The sequence below is a fragment of the Lepisma saccharinum genome, chromosome 26, assembly GCF_977018435.1.
Source record: "Lepisma saccharinum chromosome 26, izLepSacc3.1, whole genome shotgun sequence".
Lineage (NCBI taxonomy): Eukaryota > Metazoa > Arthropoda > Insecta > Zygentoma > Lepismatidae > Lepisma > Lepisma saccharinum.
This window is the reverse complement of record NC_139254.1, coordinates 25121807-25144421: the sequence shown is the minus strand read 5'-3', so window position 1 is coordinate 25144421 and position 22615 is coordinate 25121807. Positions and strand designations below refer to the sequence as shown.

Genomic DNA, 22615 nt, shown 5'->3' with positions numbered 1-22615 from the left:
GGTTTATTTTACTTCGCTTTTCTGCCACATTTGGTTATCGCGAAAATGAGGATTGAGTGATAATATGATGAAATTGGTTAAGGGACCTCATATGAACAATCCAGGCCAGGATTCGAACCCGTGATGAGTGCGCATTCTTGTCCTATGTGTTGCAGTGAATAATGAAATAATTTGGAGTGAAAAATGTATCTCAGAACTCAAAAAGTCAAATGAATATCATTGAAGAAACTACAAAAAAGTGTGTTGTGTTTTGTTACCTGTCACCAAATCAACCAAGCGTGGGGGAGTGGTTATCACAGCGCGCTACGACACCAGGAGTTCCGGGTTCGAACCCCGACCCGGGCATGGGCGTTCCCTGTGCTCGTCCCTTCATCAATTTCATCGTATCATCTTCGCAATTAACCAAATGTGACAAAAAAACGACGCTAAGTAACAAAAATAAAATAAAATCATTGATTGATTGCTCAATTTGGTTTATTTTACTTCGCTTCTCCGCCACCTTTGGTACGACAAAATTGATGAGGGGACACACACAAAGAACACAAATGGCCAATCCGAGATTCGAACCCAGGATCTCTGGCTTAGAGTCAAATAAAATAGTTTTTTATTTTCGAATGTGGGTGGGGGTTACGTGTACTTTTTTTCTTGTACTCATTCATAATTTTGCAATCTTTTCCTGTTATTGAAATTCTTTTTTTTGTAGAAATACTGGCCTTAAAGGGAGGAGGGGTGTGACCCACACCAACCCCCCCCCTTGAGCACGCCACTGACTGCTACCCCAAGTGTCGACGTCACCGCACGTCACTGGAATAGGGTGTAGAATAGCTTAGCCTGTTCGGTTTAGAAATAAGACCAGTAGCTCCTGCTTCTCCGATGATTCCAGATTAAAAGACATCGTGTCGCTCTCATGCGCACCTATTTAAACCCTCGCTTGGCCTCTCGTCACCTCTTGCCAAAGGCCAGTGTTCTTACCATTTCCTGTGAAAGGCTTACCATACACATTTCTGAGCAGGAGCTGACAAGATCTGCCAGGGTCAATATTTCTTAATCGAACGGATATGCTACGACACCCCTCTTGTTGAAATTGTAATCATTAAAAGTTTAAATTGAACCTTCTGCCATTCACCAACATTTAAAAGGTATTTTATTACATGAAAAAAAGGTTACATAAAATAAAATTTTAAAAAAACTGTCGGAGACCCTTCACCGAAAATTAAATGGAACAAAATTAAGCTCAAAGCTTGACTGCTGAAATAAAGTCTTTTGTTTTCATTAGCCATACGCTGGAAGAGTCTCTCGTAGTGAGAAATGTTGACGGTAGATCAACATTCGATAGCAAGTGTGGTTCGCAGGTCCGCGGAGTCAGCGGAAAGTTCAACACACTGGATCGTAACTCGAGACATGCGAATGGTTTCTGCGTTTCGCATAACAACTCGGAGAGATAGGTAATGGCATCTGAACAACTGCTAACTAAGCGCCGGACGTAAGCCGTGAGGAACCTTGAGGCCGTATGCTCGCAGTCTTCCGCCTCGTCAGGTTGACAGTTCAAGAGGCTAGAGAAAAGACAGCGGTAAACACCAATCTCCGCTTGGACTGCGCGGCTTTGAAAGGGGTGCACTGAAGCCAATAAAATAAACAACACGCGTAGTATTGGCTACCCGAAACCACACGAAGAGAAGAATATAATTGAAGAATAAATTTTCACTTGCTATTGACGTTCGTAGCACACTAATGTGGGCACACTATGACCTGCGAAGTCAGAAGGCAGGGCAATCCAGATACACTCAAACCCCATAGTCCTGGGGTACGAAGCACTGTTCCGGGAGATGCACGGTCCTGGAACGATCACAATTGCACTGGGGGACCGGGTTCGAATCCCGGTGTGGATAGTTCAGGAAAACTGTTCAGCACAGTTCAGATGAAAACACGTTGGCAGTGGGGCGGGCGAACACAGGGTAGTCCATGGAGAGCCACTCCAAGTAGCGTTTGCATGCCCCAAAATATGCGTTGTACAATGGCGCGCACTGGGGGGGGGGGTTATTTAAGGCTTCCGAAAGTTCACAGCAGTCGCCATTCCATATTTCCGGCACACATCTTATGCCGACACTGGAGAGAGAGAAAATGTTGCTGGTTGCATACGAGAACGGAAGGTGTACCGTGCCGTTGCATACAGTATGCAAGGTGTCCAGGAGTTGTGACGCCTTGGTCACTCCAAGAAGGGGAACACTAAACATGGGCACTGCTTAGGTGAAAGTGTGCAGAAGGGGGCCAGGCTGGTTGCAGATCCACAGGGGCGGCGTCTCAACACATGTGGAGCGTTGACTACGCAAAAGTTCCAATGTGCTCGTGAAGTACACTGCCTGGCCTTACAGAGCAAAAAGGGACGATGTACATGAAAGATTCTCATGCTTCTTCTTAAGGGGGTTAGAGTCGGGGGGGGGGGGGTTGCTCTGTAAGATGAAATTTCTTCTATGTTTTTGACGATGTTCAGATCCTGGGATGTCACGTGGGGTAGGATTTTCGTTGCTGCTACGCTTGTCCCAATTGTTGGTAGATAATAGGAACAGGGGCGGAGACGACCAAAAGGGGATAGGTCGTTCTGATTGCCGTGATTATCGAAAATGCATAACAGCAGCAGGGGCTTCTTGGGAGGAAAATCCCTGGCGATTACAGCTCTCACACCGGTGACATACACTGCTGGAATCCAAAGGAGGCTGTTGAGCTCCAAAGCCGTCAGGAATGCGTTCTTCTTCCGTCCTCAAAAAAAGAGTCGCTGGACTACTTTTGAAATTCTTGAACTCGTGGAATTTCCGAACAGGGTAGGAAACAGGTAGGACAGTGAATATTTAAAATATAATGTGTAAAGTAATCATCGTTTTATAGGCAAGTGAAAATCATGAGTAAAGATAAATAAACTAAAATAAAATAAACTGACCAATAAGTGATATAAATTATAAAATAAAATTTGAATGAAAGCTAAATAAAATAAAAGGCGGAAAATGTACTTTGACGCCCTAACCCTGGAACACTATTAAAATGAAAATATGACTTTGGAAAATTAATAAACATATATTGACTAAATTATATAGCCCCTGGCTTCTCCCAAAATATAGAATAATATGCAAAATAAACTAAAGTTATGACATGGCACTAAATGCACTTTGTTGGCATATGATCAATATACAATAAGGAGGGACAAAAAACAAACTAAAATAACTGGGATTAAATATTGATGGATAAATATGTGTATGTTATAAAATATGAAGCACATTTGTGTCACATCATGTAACCAACCTAATCCATTAAATATGACATGCCAGAAAGGTGTAACATGATATAAAATATCAACGGAAAATGTAAATAAACCCCAAACTAATGTCCTTTCGACTTAATGGCGTATAATGACGAAACTTTTAAACTAATGGTTAAAGTTGCTTAAACGGCAAAACAATGTGATAAAATCATTAACTGTATTGCTCTGCATTTTCTGACGTGTTACGGCAGCAAAATCCTGACGGGTGACATAATAAGCAGTTAAGACAATTTCTTAGAATTGTAATAAAATAAAATAAAGGAAGGAAAGTGAAATAAGGATAAAATATGAAAATTATTAATAAAAATTGGAGTTTTTAGTAACATTGTGAATTAAATCCAAGAGATTGCTGTTCAAGTCTGTGAGGCTGACTGAAATGTGGCTTGCTTTTAAATGTGTCCTTGCTTACGGGGACATTCAATTAGATTTCATGACGTGTGGGAAAGCTAAGATATATAAATAATTATTCTTTATTATACAATTTAGTTAAGGTGGGTATTGAAAGAATCTGTAATCCCATAAGTAATTATTTTGCATTCTAAAAGCACGAACTTGCCTGGCTATGAAAGGAAAGTCACGTGAGTTTAAAGTTCAATATGCTGCAAGATTCTCGCCGGTACAAAATGTTCATTCCGAGTATCTCGATGTGGGGTTATGGGTCCGAATCAGCACATTCCGCGAGGAGCCAAGGACTAGTTACACTGCAATTCACATCACCAGCTTCGATACCGGACGCCCTTGACTGCGTAATACGATACGTTGAAACAGCTCAGCGATATGTAGACGGACAAATTCTAGCGCTTCGTGCACGGAAATCTGGCGACTTACATGGAAGGAAAATCTTGGACTTGAGTCTTGCAACTGCACATATCCTGAGTTCGAAGTTGATAGGTGCCACCGTTCCCGAGATATATCAAATCAAAAATATCCAATATGGCAGACTCTTTTCAAGATAGCGGCCGTCATAACGCAGATGGCGATTGGCTACTCGACTGAACATATCTTAGGCGGTACAACAATTAATTCTACCAAGTCTCTTGCTCTTATGAAAAAGTCAATGATTCCCGACTTCACCGCCGGATTGTGATAGAGACAATTTTTTGGTACTATCCTCCATTTGGAGACACATTTCATGATGTTACCCTTCATTAAATTATATCAAGACTTATATCGTTTTAAAGCTTATAACATAGGCTACAACTTTTATTGGAAACAATTTCTTGTAATTTAATTTGTTACAAAGTTAAAAAGGGCCTCCCCCATGGCGCAGTGGTAGCGTCATTGCCTTGTAATCAAGGGGTCCCGGGTTCGATACCCGGTGGAGGCACAAGTGGTTCGGATCCCACTTTAAACTGTAGGTCCAGTCCCGATTAGCCTTACTGTGCATAAAGTGGACTTAAAACACCAACTCAAACAAAGTTAAAAGGTGAAAACTTTAAGAAGTACTAGAAAAATTTCACTTTTTGAAGATTATTTTTTAAATTACGGCCAAACGACCGACATTATCAAAAAATTATACAGAATCGTTTTTGTAGCCCATCTAATGTGGATTAAGACGAAAGAAAGATTGCTTGCCTACGATGATTGGTTACGGAGATATAGGTCAATAATTGAGTGTCTGCGAAATTGATGTTTGGGGGCGCTGGGGGGGGGGGGGGCGTCGCGAGAAGGGGCGGGCACTTTTGAGATTTTACACTACTAGTAGTGTTCTAACAACTGACCAAAATTCAGCTTTTACGGAATTATTCCCGACGTTGGCCTTTTTTCGTCCTTCATTGACTGGGCTTTAGAGCACGCAATGCGTTGCCAACCGTACGGTCCTGATGTCATCTACGAGCGTACGGTCTGAACCTTGGTCCGTACGCCAAAAGTACGGTCCTGGAGAAATTATAGAGAAATAAGTAACTCTGCCGAGGGGCTCATCAGAAAATAACCCCGCTTTCGCAGAGGCTTTTGGCGCGAATATTAAATTCGTACACTTATTTGACAAAAATGTTATAACTCGTAGACTATTTGACCAATCTACTTCGGGTAACTTTTGTTTTGAAGCTAAAACATCATGGCATACAACCGTGCATAAATCAAAACGCCAAAGCCAATGAGAGGGGTTGGGTTGGCCGCGGCCCCCAACTTTCAATGAAAAAAATCATAAAAATGGGGAGTTTGTTTCACATATTCGATAATGTAATGCATCCAGGAACATGAAATGACTTTCATTCGGTTGAGAAAGGACCATTCTTTGAAAATAAGGCTAAAGTTTGCGTCCCCTTCCCAAAATAGCGGGGAAGAGGGGCAAACTCCCCATTTTTATGATTTTTGCCTCTTATTGGCTTTGGCGTTTTGATTTCTTTACGGTTGCATGCCCTGATGTTTTAGCTGCAACACAAAAGTTACCCGAAGTAGATTGGTCAAATATTCTACGAGTTATAACATTTTTTGTCAATTAAGTGTACGAATTTAAAATTCGGGCCAGTTTCCATACGTAACTTTGGAGACGGGGGAGGGGGTGCATCCACATGACGTGTCAAAGCTTCGTTTAACCCATTGTAAGTGTTTCCGACCTAAGAGAAAAGTATCGAGATAATAAACAAACAGGAATTCTGTACTCAGCTGCATGGTCGATTTTTGAACCAAAATACGAGTGAAGGTTATAGCACGCAATGTGTTGCCAACCGTACGCTCCTGATGTCATGCACAAACGTACGGTCTGAACCTAGGTGTGTATGCTAAAAGTACGGTTCTGGAGAAATTGTAGTGAAATAAGTAAAGAATGTGTAGTGTTCAAGCTGCACAGAACTGTTGGGGCTATATGAAAGTTGAAAAATGAAATTCTGCAACGTTGCAATTGTATCCCATAGAATTATCACAACAACAGTCACGTTAACGCTTGTGTCAAGAAAGAGGCAAAGGACTGCAAAACGTTTGAAGGATTGGCCGCCCCCAGTGTCAACACGAACGTCAAGAATCGACATGGAACCAAAGAGTTCCCCTCTCCAGGCCTGTACCCAGGGAAGGGGCCACGGAGGCCATGCCCCCCCCCCCTTGAACCATGAAATATTTAAATGTGAACCTATAAAAAGCTATGAAAATTACATCGACGATTTTGCAAATTTGTAAAAAATTCAATTCTGTTCATGCATAAATGAATGTGTTTGTTGTGTAGGAGTCTCTAGTCTGAAATATTTGGTAGTTTTAGTCTTATAATCATTGATGCAAGGCTACCAGACGTCTGATTTAGCAACTAAGTCGGGACAGTCCCTTACTTTTTAATCCCTGTCCCGACTATTCACGATTAAAATTATCCGATATGCCATCTGGTGAGATTTTCAGGAAGCACTCCATGTACGATACTTCGCTGCACTTCGCTGTGTTGAAGCGATTCAAAGCTTGGGGAACATGCGAAAAAGTAACGTCTACTCAGTGGCGTGCCCAGGATTTTCAAAAGGGAGGGGTTATATACACTTTTTTCTGGTAGTCAGCTCTCATTTCGACATCTTTTCCTACTTTTGGTATTATTTTTTTCGGAGTACCGAGCCAAAGGGTGCGGGGTTATAACCCCACTAACCCCCCCCCCCCCTCTCTTTGGGCACCCCACTGCCGGTCTACTGTTCAGTTTCTTGCTCTAAATCGTTTTGTGGGTCAGAACAAGAGAAAAGCTTACATGTGTTTTCCACCCCGTGGAATCAACAAAATGAAATTTGTTAATAAATCAAGGAGAACAGAACTGATTGACAAGATTGGCATAACTGAAATGCGGTAAGGAAATTACAAAGAATGCACGAGTCTGTTCACTTGATTTTCCGAAATATGATTTTATTTCCATGAAAGTAAGTTTTAAATTGTTCTTTATGAATACAATTTTTTTTTTCGAAAGCAATGTATTATGTATGTAATTTGGAAGAGGTGCAAGTCGATTAAGTGCGAAGATGAAAATAGTTTGAGAATTAATTAATGTCTGTAATCATAAAGGTAAGTCAGAAAAAGGAAATTGACATGCTAATGTTGCTGTTTCATTCAGTAAGTCAATTTTAAATGAAGACTGAAGATAGCCTCAATGATATTGTTGTTGTTGTCATTATTATTATCCTGTGTTGTTATTAAACCAGCCAAGGGGTTCCTGGTTCGAATCTCAGCCAGGGCATAGGTGTTATTTGTGAGTGTGCTCCCTCATCAATTTCCACATATCATCGCTTATCCTCTTCGTCGCGATTAGACAAACGTGGTGGGAAAGTAATCTAAAAGAACCTAATTCAATCAACCTCACAGAATTTCTGATCTCTTTATTCCTCATATTCGGATCTACCCCTCCCCCTTAAAGAAATCCTGGGTACGGATCTTAGCAACAAATACAACATTATGATAAAATACGAATGCAAGACTGATATAATTATTAAATCGTATTGATCATTATTAACAGAAAGCAATAATTAAATTAAAAAATAAAATCTAACACTTAAAAAATATTTAAACACTAACTGATCACCCGGTATAACCCGCGTATTGATTTATCCCAATCTTCTATTAGACAGGAATATAATGAATTGTAACTATAGTGTAAAATTTATCTCATTTTATTTACAGGTATTTAAAAGAATAAGTACAGTATACAAATTACAAAGTAAAATATTTTTACAAATTCACTATAATATTAATTTAACTGAAAACTTGATTATAAACAACCTTTTTAATTTCACCTCCAGGAGCAAGAATAAATAAATTGAACGGCATTGGGAGTGTCACTATTCATCTTAGCGATCCCGAAAACTATGGATTCCACACTAATATCGGTCATTTTCGATTATTTTTACATGTCACCCCTTCCCATCCCCACCCCTAGGGATGCCAGGGGTGTCTTACCCCCACAGTATTTCTTTCCAGATTGTAAGTCATATGTGTACCAAGTTTGGTTGAAATTGCTCTAGGCGTTCGAGAGTTAGGTCATTTTTGCCATTTTACTTTTCACCCCCTCTCACCCTCCATCCCGATAGGTGATGAACTTGGAGTTGAACGGCATTGGGAGTGTCACTATTCATCTTAGCGACCCCGAAAACTATATATACGTACTCACATACATACATTATATATATATATATATATATATATATATATATATATATATATATATATATATATATATATAATTTCAACTATTTTTTATATATATCTCTCTCTCTCTCTCTCTATACCGGGTGGTCCAAAAGTCCCGGAACGGTCAAATATCGTGAGAAATACACGTCAATCGAAAAACGAAGAAATACGTGTTTAATAAGGGTGGGGCGGGGGCAACTGTGAAATTTGAAATGGAAACCCCTATTTTGTTGGGTAGAATCGGATTCTACGTAAGAAAAGAACCGGGTTTCTGTACTACATTTCGCGTAACCCAGGAACAACGACGTGGACGTACTAGTATTTTGTTCCCATCGGGGTGCTTGTTTTAGGTGAGTCCCCTCGCCTCCGTGGTGACCGGAACTTAATTACCCGCTCACCACCGCCGTTTCTCCGTTCCCAACGTCGAAAAGCATAAACGTCTGAATTGTTCATTGTTTACGTCACGGCCCGATTTGTTTTTCTTCCGCGCTCCCATAGGGCCGCCCGAAGGCGACTGGTCTGCAATCTGGCGACTCTATGCGGGCATGCGATTACCTTGACGTGCGGCGGCAGTTCGCTGCGTGAGCAGTTCCCAACCAACAACGATACACACACAGTGGGCTTACTCATCGTGCCACCAGGTCGGTCCGGCGTGAGGAGCTGCCTGTAATCTACCACGGTGAAGATCGCGTGCTTAAGGCGATCGTTGTGTAAGAGGTGAGATCTTACAGAATGTGAAAGTGGGCGGTCAAATTTAGTTTCAGTAACCCTGTGTGCATTCTTTGCAACTCACGAAGGGGGGAGGGGGAATCGTACTGGAGTATTAATAGGTCTACGAAAGAATAGAAAATCCATTAGTGTTCGTATTCTGTCAACGATGGCATTGTGAGAGAGGGAAAGGATAACAGTTCTCATGATGCGGGGGTTTGGTGATAGGGAACGATCGTACGGAGACGTTGCGCATTTATTCAACGATGCGTTCCCGAATCGTGCACCTATTTCAAAATCTACTGTTTATCAAACTGTTGATCGCTTCAAAAGAACTGGAGCAGTCAGGGTTGAACCACGATGTGGAAGACCTAAAACTGCTACAAACGACGAGAAATCTTTGGAAGTTCTAATGCATTTCCAAGCAAACGCCCATACTTCGAGTCGAAAAGTAGCTCAACAAACCGAAGTAAGTAAAACATCTATCCTTAGAATTGTGAAGTCGCATCGGTATCATCCGTACAAAATAAAACTAGTGCAATAACTCATCGGAGGCGACTATGATCGTAGACTTGAATACTGCGAGGAAATGATGCTACGATTCGACAGAAATAATCGATTTCTGTGGTGGACTTGTTTCTCCGATGAAGCTACCTTTGCGTTTAGCGGATCTGTCAACCTTCATAACATGAGGTATTGGGCCACAGAGAATCCCCACTGGATGAGGGAGCATCGTACACAGTACCCGCAAAAAGGTAACGTTTGGGCTGGAATATTGTGTAATCGTATTATCGGGCCATACTTCATTGATGGCAATTTGACATCTGAAAAGTACGTAAATTGGTTGACGAATGAGATAATACCTGAAATACAAACTATCGTTGGGGATGCACTCGCGAATGTGTGGTATCAACAAAATGGAGCTCAAGCTAATTTTGCTTGAATTGTTCGCAATGTGCTGAACAACGTTTTCCCTGACAGGTGGATTGGTAGAAGGAGTACCATAGAGTGGCCACCGAGGACACCCGATTTGACACCTCTTGATTTCTTCTACTGGGGATACTTGAAAAGCAAAGTTTTTGAAACCAAACCCAACGATATCGAGGAATTGAAAGACAGAATTCGTACAGTGTCAAATGCAATCAGTCTGGAGATGTTACAAAATGTTTCCAATGGTGTGTATCTTCGGTTGGGACTGTGCCAAGAAAAGGGGGGATACCAATTTGAGCAGGAAATGAATTGAGGATGGCGAGAACACCGAATGGTGAGAGGCAAGGGGACTCACCTAAAACAAACACCCGATGGGAACAAAATACTACTACGTCCACGTCGTTGTTCCTGGGTTGCGGAAATGTAGTACCAAAACCCGATTATTTTCTTACGTAGAATCCGATTCTGCCCAACAAAATAGGGGTTTCCATTTCAAATTTCACAGTTGCCCCCACCCCACCCCCAGGGGGCAGGGGTGGGGAATCAAGTGTGATATCATTGAACACCTTTCTTTCACTTATTAAACACGTATTTTTTCGTTTTCCGAATGTGTATTTCTCACGATATTTGACCGTTCCGGAACTTTTGGAGCACCCGGTATATATATATATATATATATATATATATATATATATATATATATATATATATATATATATATATATACACACTACCGACAAAAAGTTTAAGACCACCATGAAAAACGGCCAAAAAATCAGTATGGAGTGTTGTTTGGAACCAACGGTTCCTGTCCAAGAAAGACGTGACGATGATACACATGGAAAATGCAATGTAACAGTTGGGCTGAAAAGTTCGTAGGCTAACATAGTAAAAAATATTTTTTTGACAAAATTCGATTTTATTATTCAATATAGTTGCCTTTGAGGGCGATACAACGATTATAGCGGTCATACAATTTTTCGATGCCATTTTTATAGTACGATTTCTCTTTAGCCTCAAAATAGGCCTCAGTTTCGGCGATTACCTCTTCATCAGTGCTAAATTTCTTTCCAGCGAGCATTCTTTTAAGGTCTGCAAACAGGAAAAAGTCACTGGGGGCCAGATCTGGAGAATATGGTGGATAGGGAAGCAATTCGTAGTCTAATTCATATAATTTTGCCATCGTTTTCATTGATTTGTGACACGGTGCATTGTCTTGATGAAACAGCACTTTTTTCTTCTTCAAATGGGGCCGTTTTTTCGTGATTTCATCCTTTAAACGCTCCAACAACGCTATGTAATAATCTCAGCTATCTCGATCAACTTCACTTTACGATCATTTAAAATTATTTTGTGGACTTTTTTGATGTTTTCGTCGGTAACAGCCTCTTTGGGGCGTCCACTGCGAGCATCGTCTTCGATGCTCATTTCGCCTCGTTTAAATTTAGCAAACCATTTCTCAACGGTTGATTTTCCTGGTGCAGAGTCCGAATAATGTTTATCAAGCTAAGCCTTGGCTTCAATAGTATTTTTTTTCGCCAAAAAGCAATGCTTTATTAATACACGAAATTATTTTTTATCCATTTTTTCACAATAACAAAAGCTGCTTCACTCACAATGCTATATCTCACGAACTAATTATCCGGCAGCTGTGAAATTTATACACGTATCTTTTGAAGGTTCGTACTAAGTAAAAATCACATGGATTTAATTCTAGTAACGCCATCTATGAGTCAGCCTACGAACTTTTCAGCCCAACTGTTAGTCTAGGTTGAACCTCGCAAGACGCGAAACCAATTTTTTTGCCGAATGTGTAGCATGTGGTTGGCAAAATGGAAAGTGACAAAAACGTTGCTGAAGCTGGCAACATTGCAGCTGTGTGCGTGAAACCGGTCAGTACGGTAGCCAGCCTCATGCGCATCCTTATCAGTGGCTCAGGGCCAGTTGCTGTTCATGCAGGTGACATTGCGAGCCCATTATTGTGTGTGAGGTGTGCAAGGTAAGTGGAGCTGTGTGAAATGGCCCGTCATCGTGGGGTACAGGCGCTTTCGGTTGAAAAGCGTGCTGTGATATGTGCACTGAAAAATGAAGGTTATTCGGAACGCAAAATAGCAAGAAAACCGAATATTTCCAAGACTGGTGTTCATTGTGCATTGGATAGATACCGTAAAACAAACAGTCATGCTGACAGTGCACGTAGTGGAAGAGCTCGTATAACGTCTGCACCTGACGATAGATATATTGCAGTAACTAGCAAACGGAACAGGCACCTAACATCACCAGTCATCGCTGCTTCCCTGAATAACAGCAGTGACGCCTGTGTCTGTGTGAACGGTGAAGAATAGGTTGCGTGAAGAAGGGATGCATGGCAGAGTAGCTGCTAGAATGCCATTGTTACGATGTGTGAACAAGACGAAACGATTTGCCTGGGCTAAAACATTCCAAGGTTGGACTGTGGATAACTGGAAACAGGTGCTCTGGACCGACGAATCCAAAGATGAATTATTTGGCAGCAATAGACGAACCTTTGTGCGTCAAAAGGTCGGCGAGAGAATGAAAGAAGAGTGTCTTGTTCCCACAGTGAAACATGGGGGTGGAAGTGTAATTTTGTGGGTATGTTTTGGCGGAAACCAGATAGGGGACCTTCATAAAATTCAGGGAACATTGGTAAAAGAAAGGTATCATCAGATATTGGTGCAACAAGCCATCCCCTCTGGTCGTCGTCTTGTTGGTAATGGGTTTATTTTTCAACAAGATTATGATCCCAAACATACATCCAAGTTGTGCACGCGGTATTTGGAACGTAAGGCAAAAGAAGGGGCATTAGTTCTCATGACGTGGCCACCACAGTCTGCTGATCTTTCACGAATTCAACTGCTATGGGACCAAATCGATAGGGACATCAGGAAGAAGTTACCCAGCAACACTCAACAGCTATGGGAATTCATCAACGATGCCTGGCGTAACTTTCAACCATCCTATCTGGACAAACTATTGGAGCGCATGCCACGTGTTTGCGCTGCTGTCATTAAGGCCCATGACGGTCATATTGACGAAAGCAAAATATGAAGTGACAATAGTATGTATAGTGGATGTACCTATGTTAGTACATTGCCAAGCAGATTCTTACATCTGTTTCTTGTACATTAATTACGAAATACATTCAATTCTACTGATTTTTGGCGCTTTTTCCTGGTGGTCTTAAACTTTTTGTCGGTAGTGTGTATATATATATATATATATATACACTCATGCTCATAAATTAAGGATAATAGAGGTTCTGGTGCCTTACGATACAGCACTGAAACAAACTAGTTGTGGTAGCACAGACACATGTTGAACACACAAGAAAGACATCCACATACCCTGTTTAACCCTGTTTATTGCAGAAAACGTGAGAAAAACCAAAGAACGCACATATGATACAAAGCAAGGGAGATTGTAAAATGTTGTTTCACAGTTCTCTGAGCATGCACACAGGTTTCAGTATGGAATGTGATGCCCATGCACATTGACACATGCAGTACAACGGCGTGGCATACTCTGGAGGGGGTTGTCGAGCAGGTGTTGGGGTATGGCCTCCCATTCTTGCACCAGTGCCTGTCGGAGCTCCTGAAGAGTCCGAGGAGGTGGAAGACGTGCGGCGACACGTCGGCCTAGAGCATCCCAAGCATGTTCGATTGGGTTGAGGTCAGGGGAATAGGCAGACCACTCTATTCGTATGATGTCTTCTGTTTGAAGGTACTCCTCCACAATAGCAGCTCGGTGTGGCCTGACATTGTCATCCATCAGGAGGAACGTAGGACCGACTGCACCTCTGAAAAGACGAACGTAGTCTTGCAGAATAACATCCCGGTACACCTGACCTGTTACAATACCTCTGTCGAAGATATGCAAGGGTGTACGTGAACCCAGGATAATGCCACCCCACACCATGACAGCACCACCTCCATACTGGTCTCTTTCGACGATGGAACCGGGTCGGCATCTGGTTCCTGGTTCACGCCAGATGGTTACATGATGAGAATCATTGTTGAGACTATACCTGGACTCGTCAGTGAAGAGTATCTGAGACCATTCTTCCATTGTCCATGTCCTGTGTTCTCTACATCAGTTGTTACGGGCTACTCTGTGACCATGTGACAGTGGAATGCAAATTGCAGGCCTCCGGGCGAATAAACCGTGCCTGTTGAGTCGTCTGTACACAGTGTGTCTGGAAAGAACTGTTCCAGTGGCAGCTGCAAGGTCTCGAGCAAGGTCCCGGACAGTACTCCGTCAGTGTCTCCGGGCACTTACGGTGAGATACCTGTCTTCTCGTGGTGTTGCACACTGTGGACGTTCACTGCTGTAGCGCCAAGACACGTTTCCAGTCTATTGGAATCGTTGCCATAATCGTGAGATGACACTTGGTGGCACATGGAGCACCTGTGACACGACCTGCTGTCTTTGGTACGCCTCTAGCCGCCCAAGTATCCTTCCCCTCATTACATCATCAATATGTGTTGGTTGAGCCATTTCACACACACACTCACCATTCGCACAACCGAACATAACTGCACACTTCCTATAGGCACTGTACTCTGGTCAGCAGTTTCGCTCCTGTGAGTCATTGGTCTGCTTACAGCGCCACCACACACTGGATCAAGGTCATAGTCAACACAGGTTCTTTGGGACAGTACCCAGACATCATTTCAAGTTGCAACGTGCACATCAAATATTTCTTTGTACAAGATTCAGCATTATCCTTTATGAGCATGAGTATATATATATCTGTAGCTATGTTTTGATCTGGTCCCTCCCTCAAAAAATTCTGGGTAAGGGCTCGCCCTCTCCCCTCTAAAACTGACTTATTTTCGCTCAACTATCGGGACCGAAAAGATCGTGATTTGGTAATTCAACATTTGTTTCTTAAAAAGAGATAGAAGGTTACTGTGTCATGCGAAACTTGCTTTTTCGTGTATATTTTTTGCTTTACTGCTTGTTTGTAGAAATAAGTTCAGAAGACAATAATTCTCGACTGTCGTCTTCGAAAACTATACGAACAACGAATAAACTTTCCAGGAGACCACAGAAATAGAGGAGGGGGGGGGGGGGAATATTCTGGAATATAAAAATTGGTTGTCTTCGGATGTGCCATGGAATGAATGTGGAATTTGCAATGTGGCATTCGTTTCAGAGCTTCTAACATAATAAAAATTAAAACATATTTAAAATGAACGTAAAATCAAAACATGAAAGATATGAGTGTTCGGAAAGTTACTTTTAAAAAGGTAACCAGTTACTTGCTTAAAAAAGTAACTCAGTTACAGTTACCTGTACTTGAAAAGTAACTGCAAGTTACTTTTACAGTTACTTTCTGCTGAAAATTTTCTTGCAACCAAATTACACAAATCGATCATTAATTGTAATAAAATGTTTTATGAAGACTTGCATGTCTTTTACTTACTTTACTGGTACATAATATAAGTCTTCGTATATTTATATTTATTACAACATAAAGTGCTCTCCTGTGCTTTGCGCGATGCCATGATGGTGTATAGGGGGTGTGGAGTTAGAGCTCCACACTTTCTTGATCATGGCCGAAGGTGGGGGTGATGTGATAAGCATCACATCCCTGGCATCCTTTAACCCCCAGGGTTTCCTCCAGATACACACATTATACGACGTGTGGGTGCTAAAGCAGCTTCAACAGGGGGAAAAAATCTCGGTTACCTCCACCGAGGATCGAACAAGGGGTCTCTCAAATGATAGTCAGGCACCCCAAGGATTTTTTTAAAAGGAATATGCTGTAGTATCCCCCGTTATTCACATATTCTCAATTTTCACGTATGTCAATTTTCCGTTTTCTGTATTCTCATTGGAAGAAACGCAAACATCCATGTCCGAAACGAACTAGAATCCGGGACTCCTGACATATAGTGCGTTGTGCTAACCACTCCGCCACGGAGGTTGGCCTGAGCTACTGCGACTTAAACATTTGTATTTATTATCATTGTTGTTCTTAAGGAATGTATATTGGAGTGGGGGGAGGGGATTCTAGAAACTGTATAGAAAAAGAGAGGGAGATCACTCACGTAGAATATATTCTAAGAAGGGAGGTCTGTTTCGCATAAAGGGTGTGTCAGAAATAAATAAATTTGTTGTACAATTTCAAGTGTTTATGAACAAGAAAATGATAAAAATGATGATGTAGTAGCCTATAATTGGGCTTTGTCAAGGAAGGTGAAAATGGCAGTTCAGTTCAGTTCTCTCTGAGACGATTACATAAACAAGCGAGAATGATGGGTAGGGTCTTCTTGATTCGTTCGTTTACCACTTGACTGTTGTAATTCACTTTTGTATCAATAATAATAGTGAGATCTGTCGTATCTGTTATTTCATGAAAATGGGTTATCATTTACATCTTAAACGAATAGCACTTACCAAATATATTACCTTTTTCAAAATGTCCAGAAATGCTGAATAACTATAAATAAACGAATTCTAACTCGAAATATTTTTACTTCCATTTTTCAATTATCAGGAACTGAGATAAATGAAATCACGTGGAAACAATTACATTGTTTTCCATTCATATGCGCATTTGCTAGCTCTCGTCTTCAGTTTCGTTCATACTACCAGTATCATTGAATAATTTCGTAAAAACACTGAAATATTGCAGTACGTCCCTTTTCAACTTAATCCGATTTTATAGCAAAGGAAAAGAAACTAACGCATGCTGCTTACAGAAGGGGGAAGTTATAAGGTCACAGAGGAACAAACTACAGAAACAAGAGACACTTCACAGCACAACTGGCAATGGCAAACTGTCAGCAATAGGAAGGAATTCTCCTCCTAGAGACTTATCTTCCCGCTTCTGGGAAATTCACCCCTTTTCCGAGGTGTGTATATCGCTTTGGAATTCAGGTCTACCAAACGAATGATGAAACATATGATAAACCTTTAAATTCCTGGGACCTGGCTGGAGCCTACCGACTGAGCACCGCCAGGGGACAAATTTAATACAACAATTTTCTATTTTCCTCTTCATCTATTGTTTACAAGAATTAATGTATCCAAGAATGGGCTTTTATATCACAGCAGAAACTAAATTCGGGCTCACTTTGAGTCCTAAATCGCCAATAATTTATGACACTTACATAGCAATTTAAGTGTCGCAAAGTAACTGTAAAGTAACTGTTAAAACGTTACTTCTTTCGTAAAAAAGTAACTCTGTTACAGTTACTCACTTTTAAAAGTAACTAGTTACAGTTACATTTTCTAAAAAAAGTAACTGTTACTTGTAACTAGTTACTTCCAAACACTGAAAGATATATATGTAGGGGGTGTGTGATTGTGTGTTAAATATCTTTTTAGGGAATTCTTAAACCAAGCGTACGGTCCTGGAGACAAAAATACGGTCCATTTGCCATGTGTGTATACAACAAGAGTCATCAGTGGAATGTACAGCCACGGACAGTTCTGGGTTGTAACGATCTCATTGAAAGTCAATGGGATCGTTACAACTTGGAATTGTCCATGACTGTACAAAATCAAATGCCAAGCACTATATACTGCCGACCTCCCTGGTGGAGCAGCGGGATACAATGCCAGGATCCCGGATTCGAATCCCGGTATGGACAAGGAGGGCTCTTTGTGAGTGTCGCTTCATTATTTTCATCGTATCATCAGCATCGCCCACTTTCATCGTCACGAATAACCAAAAGTGGCGAAATGCTACATTATTAAATAATAAAAATCAAATAAAGCCCTTATCTACTTTTTTGTCACTGAACTGCAACGCCAAGGAGGCTTTGACGTCACTTTGGGTTATAGCTCAGGGTGGTTCATGGATACTTCAATAAGACATTTTCTAATGTTTATCTTCTCTCTAATTTACACAAGGTTCCTTAAATTCGGATATATATAAGACCAGTAATTCGCATATAGCATAATGTCCAACCTCTAAGACACTATGTTCTAAAATACTAAGTTCTAAGTTCTAATCCTATAAGTAACTGAATGGAGATAATCTAAGGCGCCATACTATAGAAGAATATAGTAAAGTCCTTTTTACCTAAAATTGGCAGAAGCGACACCATCAGCGTCAGGCAGCAATTCCCCTAGTACAGGATGCTGTTTCCTGAAAGGGAGGGTTTTTATACCATTTCAGTTAGCCTGTCTCGATACTTGCCCTAACCTTCAAGAGACCTTCTCTATTCCAGTGGCCATTTTCGCATAAGTCTATTTCCTACTGTCTTGCCCTTCAGAGGACAAGCTATCAGGGCGATCACTATCTCATGCACGTGGAGGGGTTGGGTGGACCACATGTGCACGTGGAGACCTTGGTTGAGGACACTAGCGATTGCTATCTGACCTCGTCTCCTCTAATGACAGATTATCTCACTCTTGTGTTTGCTAGGCCACATCCTGTTATTCAACTGTGTTGTTTACCAGAATAAGGGAAAGATGGTATATTTCCTTTGACTTTTCCTAGAGGAAGTATCGGACTCGCTATCTCAGTGGCTTGTTGGGCAGAAAGCCTGCACAATAAGGATTTTATTTAATGCAACTAATTGTTTGAGACTGGTGTCACTATTGCCAATACAATAAAGAATTTTGCCCGTTACATAACTCCCCACCTTAACTTAGATGGTCTCCATCTAATGTCAGTTACGTCCCAAAATTCAACTGCCCTCGTATATGGAAAAAGATTAAAAAATAAAATAATAAAAATAATTTAAGAATTGAAAATAAAATTGAAATAATAATGAAACTGAATAACAAAACAAACTGAATAATGTAATAATGAAATACCGAAAATAATAACAAAATGAATATTGATACTAGTGAATCATATAGAGGGCATATCGTTTAAATTTATGCACTACATAATCCTAACTATTATACTTGCCAAAATGTCCACTAATAAAAAAAAAAGTTATGATAGTCTAAAATCTGAATAGGCTTACGTAGCCACGAAACTATTGCGAATATCTATACAACAGCAAAAGCAAACAACACAAAGATTCATTTATAGAAAAAAGACAGTGAAATTTGGATATGTACACTATTTATGTAAAGAATTGAAATTTTCATTCTTTATTTTCCCTCAAATCATGTCATATGTAAGAGAAAACATTCAGTTGAATTTACACTCCTCTTATGTGATTGGTAGTTTCATTTAAGTCAGGATAATCTTAAAGTAGAATTTCTACCTTGCCCCAATCAGTGTGGAATTAAAGTTGAGAGAACTTTCCACTCTGATTTTAGGAAAATAAATCTCACAGATTAGCTTGATGTAAGGAAGCTAGTATTTTCTCCTGAAATCAGGATCAACTTAAGTGTTGTATCGTAACGAACTGTGAGGTTCGTGAGAACCTGTTACGGTATGATACTGGGTTTATTCAAGTTATTTTTCTTAGTAGTTATAACTGATTGATTATTTTCTTTTTGTTTCATTTCAGATAGAGTGGAATAGAGAATCTTCCAAATTTCATCTATACGAAGATTATCATAATCACATGATATAAAGGAAAAAGATGGGGAAAATATTGAGGAAATTTTGTTTGCTTCTATGGAAGAACATTTTGGTTCGTCGGAGACATTGGTTTCTGACATTGCTTGAATTTTTTATTCCCGTGTTACTTTTCATAGTTCTTGCTGTCCTCAGAACCCAAGCAAATGGATTTAGTCCATTTTATGTGGATCACTCCACAACATTTCTACCGACTTATGAAAAGGAAGTCATAACCTCTCTAAGTGCAACAAAAATTGCTTATGCACCGTATAACAATTTTACTGAAAAACTGATGAACAAAGTGTTGAAGAAACTGAATTCAATGAGATATCAGGCTGCAGGTTAGTATTTTTGCATGTATGCATTTTGGTTACATTATGTAGTTTTCTTCATCTAGGATATTTGCAACAAAGAGGATGACTGGTGATTTAATGAGCTGTTGATGGAACTTCCGTACCTAGGATTTGAACATGGGACCATTGGCTTCATAGAAGCAGTAACATGCCTATGATTTTTGTTTTAGGAAACAATGAAGTTTGAGCCTAGAGGCAGGGCCGGATTAACTTATGGCCCTGGGGCCCCCACCAAAAGGCCTCCACCAAAAAAATATTTTAACCACCTGGCTATGCTTGTGAAAAATTGCATAAGAAGTTGTATTTTTAAAAATAAAAAAAGACTTCAATATTGTCGTATGTCTACACTCTTCTGGATCCAATTATAGCACAGCTCTCAGTTGATCTGTTTGTAGATATCTGAAGCTCAGTATACTTTATAGCATGGATTGATTTGGCTGTGGTGTGGAAACAAGGCACACTTATTCAAACAATCAATTCTCAGATACGATTAAGATGATAAATAAGCCTACGAAGTATAGTATTTACTATGTATTGTAGTTACGGTGTTCACTCTTCATAATATACTGTAGACCTGCCTAGAGGTATTTTTATTATGTAATAGAGAGTCATAGATCCATGGTGGTCTAGTCAGTAGGACATGTTACTGCCACACAGCAGACCCAGGTTTGATTCATGAGGTGAGTGATCTAAGATTGGAAATTTTCTGGCCTTGTCCCCAACGGGAAACAGCTCTGGGACTCACCCAGTCTCAAAAAAATGGGTACCTGAGGTAGGGTAAAGGCAGCCGACATATGCTGTTGATCACATCACTCCAAAATGGCCGAAATCGAAGAATGTCTGGGTCTCTATCCCCACATACAGGGTGGTCACTCGCCGAGAATTCTGCGTGAATTATTGGCTCCGGGAATTATGCGTGAATTCTGCTTGAATTTTTTTCCGTAGACGTGAAAAATTGCAACTTTTATTAATCCAAATCCTATTGAATTCATACATATTTATAAAAGTCCTGAGGCAAGTTTTTCACAGTTTTGTTTTTATTTTTGTTGAGGAAGGAAGGGTGGAAAATGAAACAGAATTCTCTCACCCCGTTTACTTCGTTACTGTCCTTTGCAGAACAATATCGGACGGACGGAAGATATCTTGGAGATGATTAGGTAAATTTTAGTCTGAAATTCTTATACAATCAACAATTTTTCGTAGATTAGAATGTAAACCGTAACATTTGTGACATGTGTTTGTAGATGTGAGATCGAGTTTGAGTATGTGAAGTGGAAAACTTAAACTTCACACCTTAAATTAAATATTTTAAATGTATATACCGTTTAATTTAATTTAATTGAAGTAGAATTTTTGGATACATTGGGATCACACACACCCTTTATATTGTTAATATATGTGTGTGTGGGTGGTGAGAGGCGGAAATACGTAAGTTGGAATAGAAAAACATGTGCTTATGGCCTTGAATTTCTTTAAACTTCGCCTTGAAAACCGGGAATTATACTTGAATTTTATCGTGGCCTAAGAGTAGCAATCCTGACGTACCTCTACATATCTCTCATGGCATGGTGCAAAGTACACGGGGACAAAGGCCAGGGAGGGTCACATAAACTGCTGAACCAATCAGCTTGGTTCAGTTGCCCTGGTAAAGGGAAATTCTCGTGGTGTTCTGAGTTGCCAAAGTTTTCGTTTTGAGTCCTTTTCGAAACAGGTGGCATCCTCAACAAGACCGAGCACGGCGAAGCGTAATGGTTGCCGCCGCATGGCAAGCGAATGGGTCTCCTATTCCCTACCTCTCCCTGAAATGCAAGTGAAGGGTGCATGTTGACAGCAAAAGGTGTTGTGTATGACTGGACAAAAATCAGGCATGTAGCAACACTGCTTTTCATCCCTTGAAACCACTTGGGGTATCAATCAGTGGCGTACCCAAGGGGTGTTGATGGGGGGTCAACCCCCATCTCCCTTTAGGGTCAAGTAATCCTAAAAAAACGAATGTCAAAGGCGGGAAAATATTAAATTAATGAATGACTACTAAAAAAGCACATGTAACACCCCTTTCAAAAATAAAATTAAAAAAATTGATTTGACAACTAAGCCAGAATTCCCAGGTTCGAATCCCAGCCTGGCCATGTGTGTTCTTTGTGAATATCCCTTCATCAGTTTTATCATATCTTCACGATTAGCCAAAAGTGGCAGAAATGTGGAGTAAAATAAACCAAATCAAATAATGATTTGATTTTTGTTACTTAGCATCACTTTCTGCCACATTTGGTTAATCGCGAAGATGATATGATAAAATTGATGAAAGAACACACAAAGAACACCCATTACCAGGTCGGGGTTCGAACCCATGCTGTCGTAACATGCTGTGATAACCAGTCCTCCACGGACGTCTGCTGACAACAAATACAAAAGAAAAGAGCCAACCGTCGGATATGTGGGTATCGGTAAAGCAAACTGCATTTTTCCTCAGTAGTATTTTTGAATTGGATTTTTAAAACACCATCTTTGTATATGATTAATGTTTTTGAAGAAATTTGATTTACTTCATTTCCCCAATTCCTCCATCTCACGATGTTGTTACTAAAGGATCCACGTCCGAGCCCTGGCCTGTGCATTAGTGTTTCTCTTGTATCTACTGTTCACCCGTTTGAATTGAATCTATGTTCGTCATGGCAGAAATTAGGTCAAGTGATGGAAGAGCAACATATATATATATATATA

General features: G+C 40.4%; 1 protein-coding gene across 1 annotated transcript in view; it reads left to right on the top strand.

Moving 5' to 3' along the window:
- LOC145979756 (phospholipid-transporting ATPase ABCA3-like) overlaps positions 1-22615 on the top strand; it is a 148258-nt gene that overhangs the window by 10084 nt on the left and 115559 nt on the right. The window contains exon 2 of the mRNA XM_083112742.1: positions 19486-19879. Within this exon, the coding sequence (XP_082968868.1) occupies positions 19561-19879 (319 nt within the window). The 5' untranslated portion in view covers positions 19486-19560. The remainder of the gene's footprint in view (positions 1-19485; positions 19880-22615) is intronic.